The 22,146-nt window shown below is 39.7% G+C and overlaps 2 protein-coding genes across 2 annotated transcripts; one reads left to right on the forward strand and one right to left on the reverse strand.

The window, feature by feature from the left end:
- The first annotated feature begins 54 nt into the window (after positions 1-54).
- NIP7 (nucleolar pre-rRNA processing protein NIP7) lies at positions 55-3,613 on the forward strand. Its single transcript, XM_001378113.5, has 5 exons — positions 55-210; positions 814-900; positions 1,015-1,153; positions 1,884-2,024; positions 2,750-3,613. Exons 1-5 carry the CDS (start codon positions 155-157, stop codon positions 2,867-2,869), a joined length of 543 nt encoding a protein of 180 aa, XP_001378150.1. The 5' UTR covers positions 55-154; the 3' UTR covers positions 2,870-3,613.
- Positions 3,614-4,254: 641 nt separating this feature from the next.
- Positions 4,255-22,063, reverse strand: TMED6 (transmembrane p24 trafficking protein 6). Its single transcript, XM_001378125.4, has 4 exons — positions 20,066-22,063; positions 7,260-7,386; positions 5,826-5,977; positions 4,255-5,044 (listed from the first exon to the last, which is right to left on the reverse strand). Exons 1-4 carry the CDS (start codon positions 20,276-20,278, stop codon positions 4,811-4,813), a joined length of 726 nt encoding a protein of 241 aa, XP_001378162.1. The 5' UTR covers positions 20,279-22,063; the 3' UTR covers positions 4,255-4,810.
- Between the last annotated feature and the right edge of the window lie 83 nt (positions 22,064-22,146).

Raw genomic sequence — 22,146 nt, forward strand, 5'->3', positions numbered from 1 at the left:
AATTCTATGATACGTGGTGGAGGCCGGGCCTGGGAATCTAGAACAGGGAGGGAGGAGGGAGGTGAGCGGCGAATGAAAATGGGGGCGTGAACCAAAAGCGACTTCCTTTTCCGGCGTCCGAGAGCATGCGGCTTCGCATTTGCCTGATAGCAAAATGCGACCCCTGACAGAGGAGGAGACCCGAACCCTGTTCCAGAAGCTCTCGAAATAGTGAGGATGACGGGAAAGTGGGGGAGCCCGACAGGGCAGGGTTTGGGGGTCTCCGGGGGGAAGGGCGGGGACACGGCTGAGGATTTGCGGAGGGGCCACGTGGGCCCGGGGCGCGTGTATCCCGGTTGCCCCCTTGATCCTTGAGCACGCAGTAGACTCTTAATCAATGTCGATCCGTTTTGTGATCCCAGCGCTTAGCGCAGTGTCAGTCACACAGTTGGCACTTAATAAGTGTTGATGGGTTGGTTTTGTTTTTTTCTCTGTTTAGCACAGTGCCTGGAATATAGTAGGCAATTCGTGAATGATTATTGATTGATTTTGTATTGCCAGCGTTTAGCACAATTCCTGGTACGCATTATTGTTGACTGATAGCGTGTAAAATGAGAGGGAGTTGACTAAGGGAGATTCCAGGACTATTGAGCTGGGGATTTGGAAGATCCTGTTTTGAATCCTTTCGTAAATATTAGCTGTACAAGCATTTGCACAGGCAAATCAATTATCCTGGACATTCACTATCAAGAGGAATTTGACTTAGTGGCCTTGGGGGCCTTTCTGGTCCTAAAGCTATGCTTTTATGAATTGAGGATCCCTTTGCATTTACAGTATTGGGGAAAATATTCAGTTGCTTGTGGACCGACCTGATGGCACCTACTGTTTCCGGCTCCATAAAGACAGAGTCTACTATGTCAGGTGAGCTTTCCTGGAAGAAAAATTGTACTGAGGTTGGTGGGTGTGCTTTTGGGAGGTTGAGAGGACCTGAGAGCACTGGGCATGCTACCCATACTTGCCTCCATTGCCCATCAGTGAGAAGATTCTTAAGCTGGCAGTAAACATCTCCCGGGAGAACCTGGTGTCTCTGGGGACCTGCTTTGGGAAATTCACGAAGACCCAGAAGTTCAGACTGCACATCACTGCCCTGGATTATTTGGCACCTTATGCAAAGGTAAGCAGTGGTCTCAAAGGTGATCCTTTTCAGCAGTATACAGAAAGTCTTAAATGTTGGGGATTGAACCACCTTAGTGGCCCTGGCCATGCAGGAGCACTGGAAGTTCTCTGCTTTGGGCTTTGACAGACCTAACTGTGAATCTCAGCTTTCTTTCTCTTATACAAGGAGGGCATTGGAGTAGATGATATCTGATGTACATGTAAAATCTCAGTTCTATAATAGAAAGAAGGAAAATTGCTTTTGGTGAGTGGTACTTATTGCCATTGTTTTACTGTGGTCAGAAGAAATGGACTCCTTGGAGGTTCAAATAGAGCATTGCTTAGTGCACCTCTCTTTTTATATTGTTTATAGAAGTTGGCCTCATAACTAAGGAAGGTATTTCCTCATTAATCCCTATGAAACGAGAGGAAATTAGCAATTTGTAGGGACTTTCAAGACTTCGTTTCCCTATCTGGAAAAAATGAGCAGGAGAAGGAAATGGCAAACCACTCCAGTATCTCTGTCAAGAAAACCCCAAACCGGGTCCTGAAGAGTTGGACACAATTAAAATGACTGAACAGCAACTAAAAGGAACTTTCACGTTTCCTTCACTGTGCTCTGTACCCCTCTTTTATTTTAAAATTCTTATCAAAAAGAAGAATAACTCAAGAGCTAGCATTCAGCTATTTGGGATGTAAATATAAATACTGATTTTATGTCTCATGTAGATGAATATTCTTTATTGTAGCATAAAGTATGGGTGAAACCTGGAGCAGAGCAGTCATTCTTATATGGCAACCATGTATTAAAGTCTGGCCTGGGTCGAATCACAGAAAATACTAATCAGTATCAGGGACTGGTGGTTTACTCCATGGCAGATGTACCTTTGGTAAGTAGAAATAGTAGATGCTTTGGGTTTTGTTTGTTTTTAAGGGGAAAAAATTGCCAAATATGCACCTAAAAAGAATTTAAAGGAGTTAGTTGTCTTGTAGTACTGCATAAGTTTTCGTGTAAGAGGAAGGAAATGCTAACATCTGGGAACTAACTTCTACCTAAGTACTATGGTAATGCTTCCTTGTGACCTACAGGTAACTCTGGGTTCTCAAAGATTATGATAGAGAAGTATAATTTCTGGTAGATTTTGTCATGCTTAGGCTTCAGACTGTCTGAGGTCTAGCCTTGTTCAGAGCTTATTAATAACTTATTAATAGTATTAATATTAAATTTATTAAAATAAATTATAACTGAAATTATTACATATAACTTATTATATTTATGCTATAAACTATATATTATATTTATTCTATAAAATAATTTATTATAAATAAAATATTAATAAAATATTATGATTAAATTAAATAATATTTAACTTATTGATGTTATTAATAACTTATTAATAACAGGACTGTATAATATGAAATCTATATATTACATTACCAGTTGGGGTGAGATGGGGGAATTTGGGGCCAGTACAATTCTTAAAATCCCTTAATTTGGAGGGTTTTAGTATTTTGGAGTATACCTTCTAGAGGGCATGCCCACATTAATAAAATTGCTAGTGCGTGAAATATAGGCAATGACTGTGAATCATATTCCTTTCTCTTGACTTTCCAGGGTTTTGGTGTGGCAGCAAAGTCTACACAGGACTGCAGGAAGGTGGACCCTATGTCCATTGTTGTGTTTCACCAAGCTGACATTGGGGAATATGTGCGTCATGAAGACACACTGATTTAATTCATCTTATAGACTTGTGACTGAGAGAAAGACCTTTGTTTTTCTCTCATGGGAGCAGTTGAACTACAAATCCATCCTTTTACTGACTTACAGAGTGACCTGTGGATACATGTGGTCGTCTATTGACCATTCTCACTATTGCAGAAGCACCAGGGCACAATGCATCAAACACTGGACTTGGAAGTAGGAAGACCAGGGTTTGAAACTAGTGCTTAGCATAATACCTGGCACATAATAGGTGCCTGATGATAGCTGGGTGATGCTGTGCAAGTCACTTCATACGATTCACGAATCTCGCAGGGTTGTTGTGAGGATCAAATGGGATAATGAACATAAAGCAAAAATGGAGTAGAAATATCAGCAACCATTGTAAGCCACTGTGGGGTGAATGCACGTTGAGCAAGAAAGAGACTTTTTTTAACCTTTTTTGTTTAATTATAGTGATTAAATTGAATACCATGTTTTTATGCAGAATGAAGTCACTTCTTCCTCCTTGGTAGAGGTCTTGATTTTTTTTTTAGAACTGAGGCAAAAATAGCTATTTCTTATACCTCATATCCAAACAGATGGTTATTGAACACTAAACTGTATTCTTATGTGAATTGAATGGCATAGCACAAAATAGCTACTTTGGGTTTCCCCAAGTTTTATGTGCAGTACACACAGATTGCTGTCAGAGTGAAATAAGGATACCAGGTTGTTGTACTGAGAAAGTTGATCATGTAAAATTTGCATTTATTTTTCTGTCTCTGTTTGCTTTCTGGTGTTGCCCCTACAGTATTTAAATTCAGTATCTGGCTGATCATTTTTTATATGGAAATGGCAAGCCCTAGGATTTTGTTGAAAATGTTGACATGGTCTTACTATTAAATTAAGGAGTTACTGACAAGGTAGACTCTTTTAGGCATTGAAAATAGGATAACAATGATATTTGCCCTTCTCTTTGCTGCTTTGAAGCTAAGGACCAAGTAGATGATGGACCTGTTGAGAAATCATACTTTTTTTTTTTTAAATCTTTAGAATTCCTAGGAAAATAGTGGTTTAGATGGGTGGATTAAATGTAGATCTTGTCACCTTAAGTGCATTTCACTACTGTACCAACCAAGACTTTTTAACTACATTTTTAAAAATTCTTTTGTTGATCCTTTACTTAGCTGAACAAAAGGCCCTTGCCCACAGGCTCTGAAATGAATAATTTGTTTCCACTCATCCCTTCATCCAAAGGATTTGATGTTTTTTAGATCACTTAATTTATATAAAGCCACAGTTAGGACTGGCTCACATTTTAGACAGATTATTGCTTGGCAAATCTACTTATCTTTCATTAAGAAGATGTCATTTATGTAAGGACAAAATGTTTTCCAACTCTGAAGAAGGTTTTGTTTATCTTTACTTGATATTGGCCATTTTTGTTTTCTCGGACATTATTAGTTCTTTCCTATGTAAGATTTTTCTATCATATATCAACTCTCCCTTCTTCCTCCCCCCCTTAGACTCTTGATAAAAATTCTTTGATTATAAACTCAATAAAACTTATAGGAATAGCTATCAGCACTGTTGAGAGCAACCCTTTTAAAGACTTATCATGGACTCACCCCAAACCATTTATTTACTGCTTGCTCTTGATGATCCTTTGTGAATGATGACACATTGATTTTTAGAGAATTTAGTGTGAGCAGTTAATTTCTGTAACTTCTATAAAACTAATTTGATGAGGATCAGCTAAGTGGCTCAGTGGATAGAGTGGCCTGGAGATAGGAGATCTTGGGTTCAAGTCCGGTCTTGGACACATCCTAGCTGGTGACCCTGTGCAAATCACTCAACCCCCATTGCCCTTTCCACTCTTCTTCCTTGGAACCAATAACGGTTTTTAAAAAATGATTTGATGAGCCTTGGGGGAAAATAAAAGGCAGGGCCAGGACTTAGTTTCTAGTCTTTCCCTTAGCACCTTGGCTTCTTTGAATCTGACATTTGGGGGGCATTGAAGAGACGCTTCAGGAAATACAGTTGCAGGATCCCAGAGAGAACAATAACTATACTCTGCACTGTCGACCACCAGTTTACATAGTTATAGTTTGATTGAAGAAGGAAAAAGTCAGACCCTTTCCTCATGCGGGCAAAATTGTAGTATCTCCACATGTGAAAAATATTTATCTGGACCTTTCTGGTGCTCTCCTATGGGGAAAAAAAAAAGAAATGACACAAGGGAAAGTTTTTGGAGGTGGACTCTAAAAGAGATAGCCCCAGTATTAGTCCCAGCTGTCTGCTGGCTTATACAGACAAATGTTTTTCACCAATGCAAAAAAAAAAAATCCTGCATTGCTGTATATGCAGAAAGCGCTTTGGCATTTAGGGATGTTTGTTCACTTAATGCTCAGATTAATTATATAACAAGTTAAACCAGCATCAGAAGCCTAGAGATTCCAGAGGGTCTTCAGAAATAAATATTTATACTGCTTCCTTCTAAGCACTGATCAAAAGAGTCGATTTTAGAGCTGGGGAAGGCCAACCTTCGTCATCTAGTTTTACCCTTTATTTTTATAGATGAGGCAACCCAGAAAGAATTAAATAACATTAATATTCATGTGATAAGTCAGGCCAAAAAAAGGGTCACAGTCTAAATCAGCTGATCTACTCATTGCTCTTACCACAATGCATATACTTTCTTTGCTACTTTTGAATCTTTTTATGGTTGGAGATAAATTGTATTACCCTTGAAATACTGTAGCTTAAAGCGGAAATTCTCTCCCAAACAGGTTGTCCTATTTACTGTTAGGGTTGAGGTATCCTCTGTATAACAAAGTGACTTGGAGAATCCAGAATTGAGTCACTATCATTTCCTACCTTCCCTTCTCTAGGTTTCATTTCCAATCCCCTTTTCCTTTAATCAAAAATGTGTTCATAGGCAGCTTCCCTCTCAATCCATAAATGTCTCTTCCTTTGGAGCACCCATTACCTCAATAGCCTCCAGAGTATCGTTCAGTTTTTGTCTCTCTTCATTCTTCTGATTATTCTCCATGCCAACCCCCTCATAAAATACTCCGAAATTGAGATACACTTGGACAGAGCCAAAATGGTGTGCGTTGAGCAGACAAAGCTGGTAAAAACCTGTAGGAATTCCCAGATGATAGTACTGAGTTTTCAGGCTCCCAACACTACTTAAATAAAGTTTTCATATGCCCCTAATTCCCCAGTTTTTATTCTAAACTTTACACAAAGCTCTTTAAAGCTACCTAAAGGCAAAAGATCCAATTCACATTGAGATTTAATTTTGTGCATCAAACTCTCCCTGAAGTTTAATACCATTTATACTAGCTACAACTGCATCCCTGCCAAAAATTTCCTCCTACCACTTCTTTCTAATTACTATCGTTCTAATTAGGCTCCTTTTTCTTCCTCTATTAGGAAGGCTCTCCCTCCATGCCAGTGGACCTTCTCTTGGAGTTTAACTCCAATTTATCCTGTCTATCCTGTAGGTGCATGGTTGTTCACACATAGTTTCTCCCATTTAAATTATGATTTCTTGGAGAGAAGGGATTCTTTGTGGCTTTAACCCAGTGCCTAACACAAAATTAGTGCTTTAATCCGAATTGACGATCAATAATAATCAAAAGTTTATCTCCTGGATACATCACCTACTTTTTCTGAAATGTGCATTTTACTTCTTGAATAAGATCTTTTGTTCCTTACTTTGATTTCAGGGAAGCTTTCTTCACCTTGCACACCTTTTGTGGTTTCCTATGCCTTCTTTCCCACGGAAAACACATCTTTCTCAACCTCACATTTTTAGAATGCCTTTCTAACTTTCAAGCACAACCCTTGAGCCATCTACTTTGAGACCTTTCCTGATTTATCAGTGTTATCTACAGAGCAATGACTCCTCAGTAGAATGTAAGCTTCCTGAGGGCTGGGAATGGAATGTGTCATTCTTAGTTTTTATTTCTACAACACCTAGATATAATCAATGGACATCCCACCTTGTCACCAAAGTATTGGTGAAATTTTAAGAGATAAGGAGAGCCCACTGTGGGCTTCTGCTGACAGTATAAACGTTTTGTCCTGGTTCAGTCCCTTAAGATTGTTATCTCCTGGTTACCTTTTTATGGAAGGACAAGGGCTGGAGTCACATGTGAAGGGCAGGCAAGGATGGGAGTTCCCACCTGTATCCTTCCAAATATTTAATACTTTCAATACTATCAAATATCCCTAGTGCTTTGTACTTAATGAATATGTAAATGAGCTTGCCATTTCCCTATCACATAAGAATGGGGGCAAAAAAGCCTTAATCTCAATTCCCTTTCCCAAATTTTACTCAATTCTATAGAAAACACAGACTAAGGAGGTAATTCAGCAAACTAAATAGGGAGCTACTATTCTGATAAAAACAGACCTGTCTCTTGAGTAGAAAAGTTGATCTGGCCTCGGACATCCTGGGATTTATCAATGAGGAAACCTTTCGGAGTATATGCAGTGGCAACAATATGACGATCACGTGAAATTCCCATTGCCCGCTGAACCTGCCAAAATATAAGACACCACAGTAACTTGAAGCTTCATGGGCACAATATGAATGTTGGTTGAATTGGCGATGAGGACCTTAAGAGAGACCTTAAGTGAACAAATGCATCTTTCCTGTCCCTTTGCTACTCCACTCCCTCCCCAAGTTCATTCCTCTTTCCCTTCTCAGTTTTCTTTTAAAATTGTAAAAATGCCAAACAAGAGAGAATATTACAAGATGTAAAATGAATAGTTTTGATTATATTAAATTTAGAAGTTTTTATACAAACAAAAGCAATACAACCAAGCTTAGAAGGGAAGCAACAAACTAGGAAAAACAGGCTTATAATCAATTTCTCTGATAAAGGTCTAATTTCTCAAATATATAAAGAACTAAATCAAATTTATAAGAAACCAAGTCAACCCCCAATTGACAAATGGTCAAAGGATATGAATAGACAGTTTTCAGATGAAGAAATCAAAGCTATCAAAACTCATATGAAAAAATGTTCTAAATTCCTCTTGATTACAGAAATGCAAATTAAAACCATTCTGAGCTACCACCTTGCACCTAGCAGATTAGCCAATATGACAATAAAGGAGAATAATAAATGTTTGAGGGGAATGTGGCAAAATTGGGACACTAATGCATTGCTGATGGAGTTGTGAATTGATCTAACCATTCTGGAAGGCAATTTGGAATTATGCCCAAAGGACTTTAAAAGAATGCATACCTTTTGATCTAGCAATACCACTACTAGGTCTATATCCCAAAGAGATTTTTTAAAAATGGGAAAGTGGGGCAGCTAGGTGGCTCAATGTTTTGAGAACCAGGCCCAAAGATAGGAGGTCCTGGGTTCAAATGTGACCACAGACCCTACCTGTGTGACCCTGGGCAAGTCACTTAACCCCCATTGCCTAGTCCTTAACCACTCTCCTGCCTTAGAACAAACGAATACATAGTATTGATTCTAAGACAGAAGGTAAGGGTTTTTTAAAATGAAATTTTTAAAGAAAAGGGAAGGGACCTATTTGTAAAAAATATATATATAGCTGCAATTTTTTGTGATGGCAAAGAATTGGAAACTAAAGGGATGTCCCTCAAATGGGGAATGGCTGAACAAATTGTGGTATATGATGATGATGGAATACTATTGTGCTATAAGGAATGATGAATAGGATGATTTCAGAAAGAACTAGAAAGATCTATGTGAACTGACTCAGAGTGAAATAAGCAGAACCAGGAGTACACAGTAATAACAATATTGTGGAATGATCAAATGTGATAAACTTTGCTACTAACAGTAATACAATGATCCATGACGATTCTGAGGGACTTATGAAAAAGAATGCTATTCACCTCTAAAAAAAGAACTGTTGGAGTAGAAATGCAGATGGAAACATATGATTTATCACTTGCTTATTTGGGTATATGATTTAGGGTTTTGGTTTTATAAGATTATTCACTTACAAAAATGAATAATATGGAAATGTTTTGAGTGATAATAGCCAGTGGAATTGCTTGTCAGCTCTGGAAGTGGGGAGAGAAAGGGGGAGGAAAACAACATGAATCATATAACTTTGGAAAACTTATGTGTACATTTGTTATTGGAATATAGATAAAATATTTTTTAAATAAAATCATAAAAATGTAACAGAACTGGGTCCTAACCAACCAAGGCTTCTATCTAATAAGATTCCCATGACCCCTGATGATAGTTTTCAATGGATACATGTTTTCTCATATAAGAATATAAATATTTTATCCTAGTTCAGTCTCTTAAGATTGTACTCTCATGGCTACTTTTTTATGTTTCTCTTGACTCCTGTGTTTGCATTTCAAAGTTTCTTTGTAGTTCTGTTTTATTTTTCATTGGTAATGCTCAGAAATTCTCTATTTTAGGGTTCAATAAACTATAGCCCATGGGCCAAATCCAGCCCACTAGTTGTTTTTATACAGACTATTGTATAGAAACACAGCAAGCCAGATTTGACCTGGAGCCCATAGTTTGCCAACCCCTTCTCTATTAAAAGTTCAGAGTATACTCAATTTTCCTGGCTAAGTTATTCTTAGTTATAAGCATAGATCTTTTGCCTTTTGGTATATGAGATTCCAAGCTCTCTAGTCCTTTATACTGGTTACTATTAAATCATGTGTGATCCTTCCTGCCTGTAATTCTACAGTGCTTGAATTCTTTATTTCTGGCTGAGTGCAACATTTTTCTTTGACCTAAAAATGATGAATTTTCAATGTGATGTTTCTGGGAGTTTTCACTTTGTAATTTCTTTCAGGAATTAATCAGTAGATTTTATTTCCACTTTGCCCTCTATTCTAAAGAGATTTGGGCAGTTTTCTTTCATGATTTCATGCTATATGATATATAAAAGAAAAAAATTTAAACCCTTACCTTGAAGAGCAATAAGGTCTAACCAATAGAGGCTTTCACACAGATAGGAAGTGTCTGAGGTCAGATTTGAACCCAAGAATTTTTGTTTCCAGGCCTGGCTCTCTATTCTCATCCACCTAGCTGCCCTTCCTGAGTTATTTTTTTAATCATTGCTTTCTTACACTATCTCTCCTAAATCTGCTTTCCAAGTTGATAGTTTTTGTTATAGGATATCTTATGTTTTCTGTATCTCTGTTGTCAAGCTATGAATTCCATTCCCTTTCCAATTTTTTCTCCCATAACTCATGTATTTTCCTTTTCCCCCTCTAGAGCTCTCATTTCATTTATTAAAAAAATGTTTTTAAACTTAAAAAAAAAAAAGCCAACTCATTTCTTTTCCCCCAAATAGAATTCAGTGATTCTATTTGTATTTGTGGCCAGATCATTTTGGAGACATAGAAATGTTTTGCAGTCATTCTCCTCCAAGTTTATATCTTGAGTATCTGTCACGCTAAAGCTTTTTATTGTACGATTCTTTTTTTGTTTGCTCATTCTTCCAAACAACTTCCTGATTTTGGACTTTATGCTAGTGTCAAGCTGTGTGCACTGAAAGAGGGATTGTCCAGGCAAGTCCTACTGCTGCTTTCTTGGGGGTATTGAGTGTTGTTATTCCAGTATTTCAAGGAAAGCAAGTTTTCTGTGCTCCTAAAGTGGCGATTCAGGGCAAAGTCTGATTGCTATCCTCCTGGTCGAAGTGTTACTGATCTGGGTTTGGGTCTGAGCAATGTGCCTATGGGCTTTTCCTGGTTGGATTTCCAGTAGATTTATGTGAAACTCAAACCACTAACAGCCTGCTAGAAAGCTATTCTGGTTCAGAATAGAACTGCAGGCTTCCTTTTAGTCAGGAATTTCTGCTCTGGATGTTCTATAGGTTTCAAACTGAAGGATGGAACTGAGACTCCGTGCTACTTTGGGGGTCATGGCCACAAAACTGCTACTTGCTTCTGAACTTGCTTCTTCTTCAGTACACAGCCCAAGAGCAGCCACCATCCTTCATTCTTTGACAATATCCCAAAGTGCTGGTCCCCTCTTCAGTCCACCCTGGATCTGTAACTTGGAACTGGAGAGTGGACAAAAGAGCTACCAATTGGTGCCTGTTCTTATATCCTGCACAAGGTTACTCTCTGAATCTCTCTGGATCAGGACCTCTTCTTGCCTGGGTGCATACCTCTCCCTAAGCTGGAATGTTCCACTGGGCATTCCTGGCTAGACATCATCCTTCTCTGACTCCCTATGCTGACCAGAGCTCAAAAAAGGTGACTCCTAACTTTTTTTCCCTTGGATTTCCCATTCAGGACTCAGTGCAGAGTGTTTTCTAGATCTGTTTGCAGTTACTGTGGAAGAGAGCATGGCTGTACTTTCTCCTGCTACTCCACCATCTTGGCTCCTCTTCTAATATCAGTATAATATCTTCAACTAGACAAAGCATTGCATAACCTCAGGGCAATTAGCCAGAGCTAGGAATTTTGAGAAAAGAATGTATCATTATAGTATATGACATTTTGACGTGTTCTAGGAAGTTTTTGTATCAATAGTTCTCACATTTTTTAATCTCAAGACTCTTTCATATGCTTAAAAATTAGAGGACCTCCCCACAAAGTTTTTGCTTCTGTGGATTATATCTACTGATATTTACCATATTAGAAATTTAAATGGACTAGTATTATTAGAAAAAATAGTTTTGGCCTCGAGGATCCCCTTGAAAAGGGTGTCAGGGAACAAAGGGTAAGAGCCAGCTTATAGTGGTACACAAGAGTCAATTAGTAAGTTTTCAGCGCGAGCATTTACAGCTTTAAAAAAAGAAAAGAAAAGAAAATGCTGCCAATCAGGGCTTGGTTTGTTGTTTCCATTGATTGCCTAAACTTTAAAAAGGCAATGGAAGGGGCAATGGAGGGGAGCTCAATAGACAGAGAGCCAGGACTAGAGATGGGAAGTCCTGGGTTTAAATCTGGCCTCAGACACTTCCTAGCTGGGTGACCCTGGCCAAGTCTCTTAACCCCAGTTGCCTAGCCCTTACCACTCTTCTGCATTGGAACCAATACTTAGACATAGATTCTAAGACAGAAGATAACTGTTTTTTTTTCCCAAGCAATGGAGAAAATAATAATGCAGGTTAAACTTAAAAAGTATGTTGTATGCTTCCAGAGAGTCAGGAAACCTAGGTACATTTTTTTTTTGGTAGAGAGGGCACTGGCAGCTGGGGGGGATCAGGAAAAGCTTCATGAAGGTGTCACCAGTAGAATTTTGAAAGGAACAATGGATGCTACAAGGTGGAGTTAAGGAAAGAGTGAATTCCATGCATCGTGGAAGACCATCTGGGAAAAGGCATTGGGGCAACACAGTATGATATGTGAGGTACAGATGGAATTGTAGGGTTCTTCCAGGGAAGGAAGACTTTGAGAAAGGTAGTTGTAAAGGTAAGTTGGTCTAGATTATGATGCAATTTACAAACAGAAGGACTTACACCCCCCTTGTTCCTGCTCTCTGCTCCGGAACCATGAACGATGACCAGATCAGCTCTGAAATTGTCCCTGGTTGAAGGTGTCAGTCTCTAACCACCCTACTCTTACCCCACTCCCACGATGGCCCCACTTACCATCCTTATAACTTTTGGTCCAAAGTGTCTCTCCCTGGCCACCATTCTCCTATGCATCTTCCTTCCTCTATAATAAGGGGGTTATTTCCTTAAGAAGACGGGTTACCGTTGTATGTGTATTTCCAACTCTTTGCACTGTGCTCTATACATAGTAGAACCTTTTAAAATGTCCTTTTCATTCATTCATTGATTGTTGAATGGAATAGTTACATGGTCAGACCTAGGAAAATCTTTGGCAGCTGCGTGCAAGGTGAATTGGATGAGGGAGAAATCGGTGGCAGGAAGACTTTTAGGAGACTGCTGTACTTCTTTAAGTGACTGCACACCTCACAGATTTGGGAGCTTAGAAAGGATCTCAGTGGCCATATAGGTCAACTCATACACCAAAGGAATCCCCCTATAGCATACCTGACAAGTAAGTGGTTGCCTCCCCTCTGCCTGAAGACTTCCAAGGAGAGGGAACTCAGTATCTCTAGAAGAAAGCCATTCCACTGCTGGACAGCTTTAATTGTGGTCTTTTTCCCATTGCTGCTGACTCTGCCAGTCCCTTTCCATCAAACACTTGGACTTGGCTCTCATTTTCCCCATGAGTCTTCTCTTCCCAGCAACACATACCCAAGTCTTTTTTTTTTCTTTTCTAAAACCCTTACCTTCCATCTTGGAGTCAATACTGTGTATTGGCTCCAAGGCAGAAGAGTGGTAAGGGGTAGGCAATGGGGGTTAAGTGACTTGCCCAGGGTCACACAGCTGGAAAGTGTCTGAGGTCAAATTTGAACCCAGGACCTCCCATCTCTAGGCCTGACTCTCAATCCACTGATCTACCCAGCTGCCCCCCACCCCAAGTCTTTTAATCCTTCATTACCTAGTTGTCTTCTGGGCACTGCCCCATTCATTGATGTCCTTATTAGGCTGTGACATCTAGAATACAGCTGTGTAATCAGAATCTGAACCCTAAAACTTCAATTCCCAGCATCCCACTTTCCTTCCCACTTTACATGCTCACATAGGGAGGATATACATTTTGTATAACCCAGTTCTCTCTCTCTGAGATTGTGTTTGGTGGAGGGGGTATGAGGTGAGAGCCAGGAGAGTTTCATTCACGTGGTCTTAATTTTGTTAGATAATTTGGGTTTTTTTAAACTTCTATTTCCTTTTTTATTCCTTCTACTTCAATTTATTATTAATAAACTTTATAAAATATCATTCTTGGAGTGTTGGATATTCACTGAAATCCTATAGGGCACAATACTGAAGTTTGACCAGGGCAGGTTACAATTTCACCATTCTGTTCTTAGAAGCTATGGCTCCCTCTCAGTGTGGCTGCCACATCCCAATGCTGACGCCTCTCCATGCCCTACCCCTGTTCCCAGTCTCTTTTCAAAATAATGTCGTCTGACCGTGCTTCCCACATCTTGAATGGGCAAAACCAGTTTTTCCTTTTTCTTTCTTTTTTTTTAACACAAGTATAAAACTTTACATTTTTTTCTAGTGAAATTCTTTTCAAGTCAACAAGTGTTTACTATGTGTCAGGCATTGTGCTAAGCCCTGGAGATAGAAAGAAAGGCAAAGACATGGTCCCTGTGCTCTAGTCTATCAAGATCCTTTTGGATCCTGTCATCCAGGACCCCTCCCAGCTCAATGTCATTGGCAAATTTGATGAACATGCCATCTGTGCCTTTATCCAAGTCATTAATAAAAATGTTAAAACAGCATAGGACAAGGGGCAGCTGGGTGGCTCAGTAGATAGAAAGCCAGGCCTGGATACAGGAAGTCCTGGGTTCAAATCTGGCCTCAGACACTTTCTAGCTGTGTGACTCTGGGCAAGTCACTTAACCCCCATTGCCTAGCCCTCACCACTCTTCTGCCTTGGAACCAATACACAGTATTGATTCTAAGATGGAAAATAAGGGTTAAAATAAAAACAAAACAGCACAGACCCAACCACAGTTTCCAAGAGCTCTCTACTGGAGACCTCCTGCCTCCTTGACATTGCTTCTAGAGAGCAAGGACTGTCTTTTACTTCTTTTTGTATCCCCAATGTGCTTAGCCAGTTCCTGGCACATAGTAGGTCCTTAATAAGTGTTTACCGATTTGATTTTATCTTTAATGACTATTCTTTAAATCCTCCCTTTCGACCAATTCAGGATCCATTCATCCATCTAGTAGGGTGAAAGTAAAATTTTAATAAATCTTCCCTGTTGTATATCATAGACCTCACATTTACCAGAAAAGACTGCTTTGAACTTTGGCCCGAGTTCTCAGCAGCTTCCCAAGGTCTCAGTCTGGAAGATTAACATACTTCTGTGAGATTAACCCTTGTCTCACAGAGTGTGCCATCTTCCTGACTCAATTCAATTTTGAGACATGTTTTCCTGGCCGCTTCTGGGGGCTCGGGACCCTGGCCAGGTTGCTGGGACCTTGACGTAAAGTATAGTTGGCAAAAAGCTTTCTTTGTCTGGAGGTCAATAAAAATCCTCTTCTGGAGAGAGGACTTCAAAGTCTCACCCATAGAAAGGACGCTTGACCTAGGGCTTTCCTCAATGGGACTCTGAAATGCTGAACTTCTCAGCTAAGAATATTCAGTTGTTGGAATATCAGGGTTTGGGGATGTTATCTTATCTTTTCTATCTCTTATTATTGCTGGTGTTGTTCATAGATATATTCATTTATGCTTTCTGTTGATTCTAAATTGCTGGATATTTGCATAATAACAATAAACCTATTCCTCTTAACCTTTTTATTTTAAAATGCTGTGGAGAGGGGGGCAGCTGGGTAGCTCAGTGGATGGAGAGCCAGGCCTAGAGATGGGAGGTCCTAGGTTCAAATTTGACCTCAGCTACTTCCTACCTGTGTGACCCTGGGCAAGTCACTTGACCAGGCGAATGATTTCTACATTTCCTTAATTTACTAGTTTAGTAATTTTGTCAAAAGTTGAAATGAAGTTTGCTTGGCATGACCTGTTGATAAAGCAAAGGTAGCTCTTTGGAATCACTAATTCCCTTCCTAGGTATTCAATCATCCCTTTAGTGATAGGAATCCAAGTCGAACTCACTCTATTCTCTTCCTTTTCTTTAGAAATTGCTATTTCCAATCTTGTGGTTCCTGTCCTATTTCCTCTGATTTTTCAGATATCACTGGCATTAGCTTGGCTTCTTTCAGGACCCCAAATGATGGTTCATCTGAGCCAGGTAGCTTGAATTCATTGAGGACACCTCAGTATTCTCTTACTGTATCCTTTTTTTCTTGGGTATTAACTATTATTAATTTTTATTCTATCATTTCTAGTATAAAAGTAATTCTTCTTTGCAGAGAAAACAGAAACATGATTTGGGCATCATTACTTTCTCTGTATTGTTAGTAATCATCATGCACTTAAGCAAAAGTCCCATCCTTTCTTTGATTTTCCTTTTTCTTTTCATATAGCTCAAATAAAACACTTAATTCTTTTCTATTTTTAAATTTTCTATTTTAAAAATTTTAAATTTTAAAAATTAAAAAACAACACTTTTTCTGTTGGCTTTAGCTTCTCTTACCAGCCTCAGTTCATTCTGAGCTTTAGCATTCCAATATTATTTTTGTAATAGATTTTTTTAACCATTACCATGTACCTTAGAAGCAATATGAAATATTGGTTCTAAGGCAGAAAAGGGGTAAGGCCTAGGCAATGGGGGTTAAGTGATTTGCCCAGGGTCACACCACTGGGAAATGTCTAAGGCCAGATTTAAACTCAGGTCCTCCCAGCTCCAGGCCTGGATCTCTATGCACTGAGTCACCTTGCTGCCCTTTACAATAGATTTTTCTTCTGATCTTTATTTTATAGTTTCTTCTTGTATCCCTTACCTTCTCCTCTCCCAGAGAAGAATCTCTTAATATAATGAATTGGAAAAAAAGAAGAAAAAACTGACCAATAAGTTGAAAAAAATCTTACTTTATAGTATTCATACCCACTGGGGTATTCTACTTTTTATCACTAATCTTCTCTCGAGACTTCTGCAAAGGTGCATGAGGATGTGACTGGACTCCTGAGTTGACATTCTAGTACACAGTCAGTTCCTAGCATATAATAGGCATATAACAAATTCTTCTTGACTTTATACTACTTTAAAGACCATGTTATAGTTTTATATTTATCCTGTTGGTCCAGCTTTGATTCAATCTTCATTTCTTTTTTAAAATCGTATTATTCTTTTCTGATAAAGCCCATTTTGCCTCCTCACTGGAATTTTCCCTTTGTGTCTTCATAATTTAATTCTTGAACATCACCCATTCCTCCTTTATCCTACAATATTTGAGTCCCTGGGATTGTATTTTTCTTTGAACCCTTTGAAATCTGCTTTCCTCAGATCCAGGTTGCATGGCATAAAATGCCTACACTTCCATTTCTCTTCTTAGTTAGGAGATAATGAAGAGATAGTTTGGGAAGCTCAAGGAAAGGTTTAGAACAGCCTCTCTGAGAATTGACTAAAAGGACTGACTGCCTCTCTTGCTTCAAAGAAGACCCCTATGAGGTTAGACAATCTAAATTTGCAGTGAACCCAGTCATTGGATTGATTTCCTAGATCTCTGTTCATTAAGGGTTGGTGACAGTAATCTTAGCTTGGGATCTGATAAGGTGTAAGCATGCATAAATCAAGGGAGCAAGGGATTCAAGAGTATCAGTGTAAGGCTGAATTGGTTAGCAAGCAGATCAATACTGGGAAGATAGTAAAATGAGATTGCAGCATGTTTGATGACTGGGGAAGAGTGCTAAGATATGGAAAGACTGGAGATTTTATTAGGATATATAATGGGCTTAGGAAGGGTAAAGCAGAGGGGGAGATGGAATTATAATAGGGTAGGATCTGAGAAAAGGAATTTTGAAGTTCTTAATTGAACTCTTGTGGGTCAAGGTTGTGACCATCCCTGTATATAGCTGTGGTGAAATAAAGCAATGTGTCATGAGAATTTGAGATGGGGAGAATTGAGAAATTGGATCATTTGGATGTTTGAGAGTAATTCACTATTTGAGCATAATTCATGACAGAAGCTCACTCTTATACAACAAATATAGGTTTGCAGAGTGCTTTCTTCACAACAACTCCATGAGATAGGGAATTAATTATAATGACCCAGCAGTAACCCGCCTACCCCACCAATAAATAAGCTCCAGAGAAGCTCAGAAATTCCTCAGTTACCTTATCATACATTAGCAATATTAGCTCTAATCTCCTTTCCCACTAGAGGCAGGGGAGGTTGAACATGGAGTCACCAATTCTGTAGGAATCTTCAATCCTCAGTTCTGGGGTTCTTGCTCTCTTCCCCCAGTGCCTGAGCAGGTACATAAGAACCTTACCACATAAGAACCCTATAAAAACCAACCAGATTTGATTGGCTGGGGGAGGGGGTGCCCCATTCCCTCTAGGTCCTCAATGGGGTGTACCCAATCACACCCAAGACTCCAGTGGGTCTGATCTATCACCATCCTCCCTAAACTACACTTCATATTGTATGTTGCCTCAATAGGGCTGGCTTACTTTACTGTCTTTCAACCTCTGTGTTTCCTTGTATTGGATCTTTGTATCCTGAACCTTCCTAAGTATGCATTAATTCATGAATGTAGGTATTATTGGACCCATTTTACGGAGGAGAAAAAAAACCCATTAGGTTGAGTGATTTCCCTCTCATGACAAAGCTAGTAAATACCAGAAGTGGGATTGGAACCCAGATCATGATTCCATTCCTAATGCTCAATCCACAACATAATCCCCAGCTATCTTAAGAAGATATAAAATTGAGGGCAGCTAGGTGGTTCAATGGATTGAGAGCCAGAGCCAGAGACTGGAGATCCTGGGTTCAAATCTGTCCTTGCTGTGTGATCTTGGGCAAGTCACTTAAAACTCCATTGCCTAGCCCTTACCACTCTTCTGCCTTGGACCAATACGCAGTATTGATTCTAATGCAGAAAGTAAGGGTTTTAAATCAAGATGATTTCAGAAAAAACTGGAAAGATCTGTGGGAACTGATGCAGAGCGAAATCAACAGAAATGGGAGAACATTGGTCACGGTTAACAGCAATACTGTACAATGACCAGCTGAAAACTTGGCTACTCTCAGCAACGCAATGATTTGGAACAATCCTGAAATACTTAGACGAGGAATGTTCTCCACCTCCAGAGGAAGAGCTGTTGGGGTCGGATGGATGCAGATCAAAGCGTGTTCTCTTTCACATCAGTGTTTTTGTGGCTTTATTTGGGGGTTTGGGGGATGTATGAGTGTGCTCTTACAACAATGACCAATATGGAAGTGTATTTTATATGATAATCAAAATTAAAATTTGAAAAAGGGTTTAAAAAAAGATATAGAATTGAATTACCCTTCTATGATCAGTCTTGAATAAATCGGGGTAGTGAGTGGTCTGTAACTGAGTCCTCCCTTACGGCTGCAGCTACATATCAGGTCACATGCATCATTTTTTGTTTTGCTCTTGCTAGAATGTTCTAGAATTAAATACCAGGCGTCATTAAAGTTCAAACAACAAAAGCCATTAAAGAGACTGCCACTATTTAGGGCACTTTTGCTGCTTGACAGCATGTCTACAGGAAAAGTACACCCTGGACAATTCATCTGCAAGCTAGGTACAGGGTGAGCTCTCAGGGGGAGTAATAAGCCTTTGTGGGATTTCACCAATAAGGAGTAACTTTGATAAATGTACTCAAGGCTGAACCTCAAGGTACAGTGAGCATGGAATAAGATTAACTTGACCTGTGGTTGTGCAAATATCATTTGCAAAGTAACAGGCTTCAAAGATAAGGAAATTGGGATTATGAGAATGTGGGACATAGAACAAAGGAAATGTAAACAGCAACTATTCTGGATTAGAACCAAACTAGAGCCAAGGATTGTATTTTAAAAAATACAAAATCTATTCCTAGCTTGCCAGCCATATAAAGAGATGGCAGGGCTATGGCTTGCTGACTCTTGGATGAAGCCATTACAGATTTTCTCAGTCCTTCGCATAAATGGCTTTATAAGTCCACTCAAAGACGAAAAGGTCTGGTCTTCTTGATGCTTCTTAGGTTAAGTCACTAAATCTCTGAGGGTCAGTTTCTTCATGGGTTAAATGGGGATTGGGGGGCAGCCCTGACCTCACAGGGTAAATCAAATGAGACAGCATCAGTGAGGTACTTTGGAAACTTTAAGCACTAGCTAAATCTCAGCTATTATTGTTGTTGTTTCAGACACTTCTCTGACTTGATTGCCCCATTTTATACCCCAATCTTCTTTCCAACCAATTGTATGGCAGCACCATTCAGAAACCATGAAGGCTCAAATATGATTTCAAAAAACAAGACACTGGGCAATCTGTATGACACAAAGAGTGCACAAAGTGATTCTGGTTGAATCTTTCCACTAGTAACATCTGATGCCATTCAAAAATCTCCTAAGGTAAAGGGAAGGAGTAAAAGGGGCAATCTGGATTCCTTTCCATGGAGGAAGAGTGAGCTGTGCCTTCTCCCTTATGCCATATGTTCAACATTCATTGGTGTGATGAATGATCCTTTTCCTGACGACTTCACTCGGAATGAATTGCCAAGCTAGTAAGAAGAACGCAACATAACCTCCCTCTAGAATAGGCAGAACCCCTCCTGGACAAGGGAAGCTTGTTTGGGGACCCACCTCATAACTGAAGTAAAAGTATCCACTTTGGTGGGAAAACTGCCAGAAGCATTCTGTTCCTCCTGATGGGATCATGATGGCAAAATCATAGCGATCGGCTCCACGGAAAAGGGGTTGGTCACCCAGGCCACCGAAGGGCTCTGTCTTCTGCCCTGTGGCCAGCAGCACCAGACTCGGGAACGCCACCATAACCACAAAGAATGAAGGGGACATGCTGCTTCTTCCAGAATCTAGACGCTTTGCTTAGAGTATAGCAGGACCAATGGGTTCTGGCTATAGTTGGGCTAATAATTAACTCCACTCATCTCTCCTCTGCCAATTACAGTTCCGCACACATTGAGGACTCTCAGGTTATGCACATTGCCTCTTAAGTAAGGAACATGATAGTGATTGGTTTATAATTCTTAATGGCTTTTAGAAAAAATAAATGGTTAAAAGTGTTAGATGTTGGCTAGAAACAGGGCACACTCCCATCCACCCTTAATAAACTATAAATTTTCATTCCAACTTTCTTGGGGGACTATGAGTAAATTTAGAGCATAATCTCTAAGTAAATGAACAAATAAGCTTTTCATGTATTTTTTTTATTAGTCTGTTTAAAACTGTGACTTAAAGAGGAGTCTTAGCTCTGTTAATTTGGTGACACATAGGGGATGCTCCTTCAACTTTCTCTGCTTCTAGTTTCCTTCCCAGTTAAAGGAGGGGTTAGATACCTGAAGATGCAATCTGCCTTTGCTGTTCCTGAGGCATAGAGGGGAAAAGGGAAAATGAGAGAACTCTGGAGAATACAAATCGACTGGCTTTAAAGGCAAGTTGCTTGATGTCCGGGACAATCCGGGAGGTATTGCAAGAGTACTATTGACTAAGATGGGCAGTTGTATGAGACACCAAGCCTAGATTGCCTGCTAAAGGCTTGTGGGTAAAGGCAGAAGCTGAATGCCTCCCCCCCATCCCAAGAGCCAAAATCCCAGGTCATGTTTTAGTCCTAATCTGCTAATTTCTCAGTTTCAGCCACTAATACTAGTCAGTTTTCTCCAGCTTCATGTAAACTCCTGCATTTTACTATTAGAGCAAAAGTAAAGTACCTCTTACATGCAAAAAGGTAATGCTAGACAATATGGGTGTGGGAGTGGAGGACCAAGTGGACAATGACTTGCTAGATTTGTGCCAGTTTTTGAGCAAGAAGTGGGCCTTTCCTTCACCAAAGTTTCTACAAACTGAAGCCCTGCCTAGAATGCCTTCCCTTCTTAACTCTACATTTTAGAATTCCTGCTTCCTCTGTGTGTCAGTGCTCTTTCCTAAAAAGTAGAGAGAAGAAAACTTCTCTGAACCACACATGTAATACAGGGTCCCAGAGGGCAGGGAATCCTTCATAACTTAGCCTCTTCCTACCTCCCCAGTTTTCTTACATTCTATTCTTCCTCATGGACTTTATGATGCAGTGATAACAGCCTCCTTGCTGGTCTGTGCACAGGGGCATCTTCCCTGAATGACTCTCCTTCCTCATCTCTATCACCTGGATTCCTCCTCTCTTTGATTGTGAGGCATCTGGGAGCATGGACTGTTTCCTGCCTGACCTTGGCATTTCTGGTACTTGGCACAGTCCATGGCATATAGTGAGTTCTTCAATGCTCGCTGACAGACACAGTAAGTACTTAAGAATGTTTTTTAAGTGTTGTTGAATGGCAAACACATTTTGGGAAAAAGCAAGGCCTGCCCTGCCTCCAAGGCAAGTGGGAGAATGAGGCCAATTATCCCTTCCACTTTAGAATATGTGAGTTAGAAGATTAAAATACCAAGAGATTTCAAGAAATCTAAGTATAATTAGACACAGCTCAAACAGTGCATTGAGAGAAATAAATTTGTTCCTAGTGAGGTGAGACGTAAGGGACAGTCCTCCCTCATTTCTACACTTGCTGCTAAGCGTGGAAGGCTCTGGGCCCTGTTAAAACGAAGTGACTTTGGTACGACTGCTATTCTCCATAAACCTGGAGGTGACAAAAGAAATGTGCCTGGATGCCTGAATCATGAAGAAATGAAGAAGAAACTGCAGAGAGAATACTTGAAAGATTCATCATTTC

Source organism: Monodelphis domestica, chromosome 1 (genome assembly GCF_027887165.1).
Source record: "Monodelphis domestica isolate mMonDom1 chromosome 1, mMonDom1.pri, whole genome shotgun sequence".
Lineage (NCBI taxonomy): Eukaryota > Metazoa > Chordata > Mammalia > Didelphimorphia > Didelphidae > Monodelphis > Monodelphis domestica.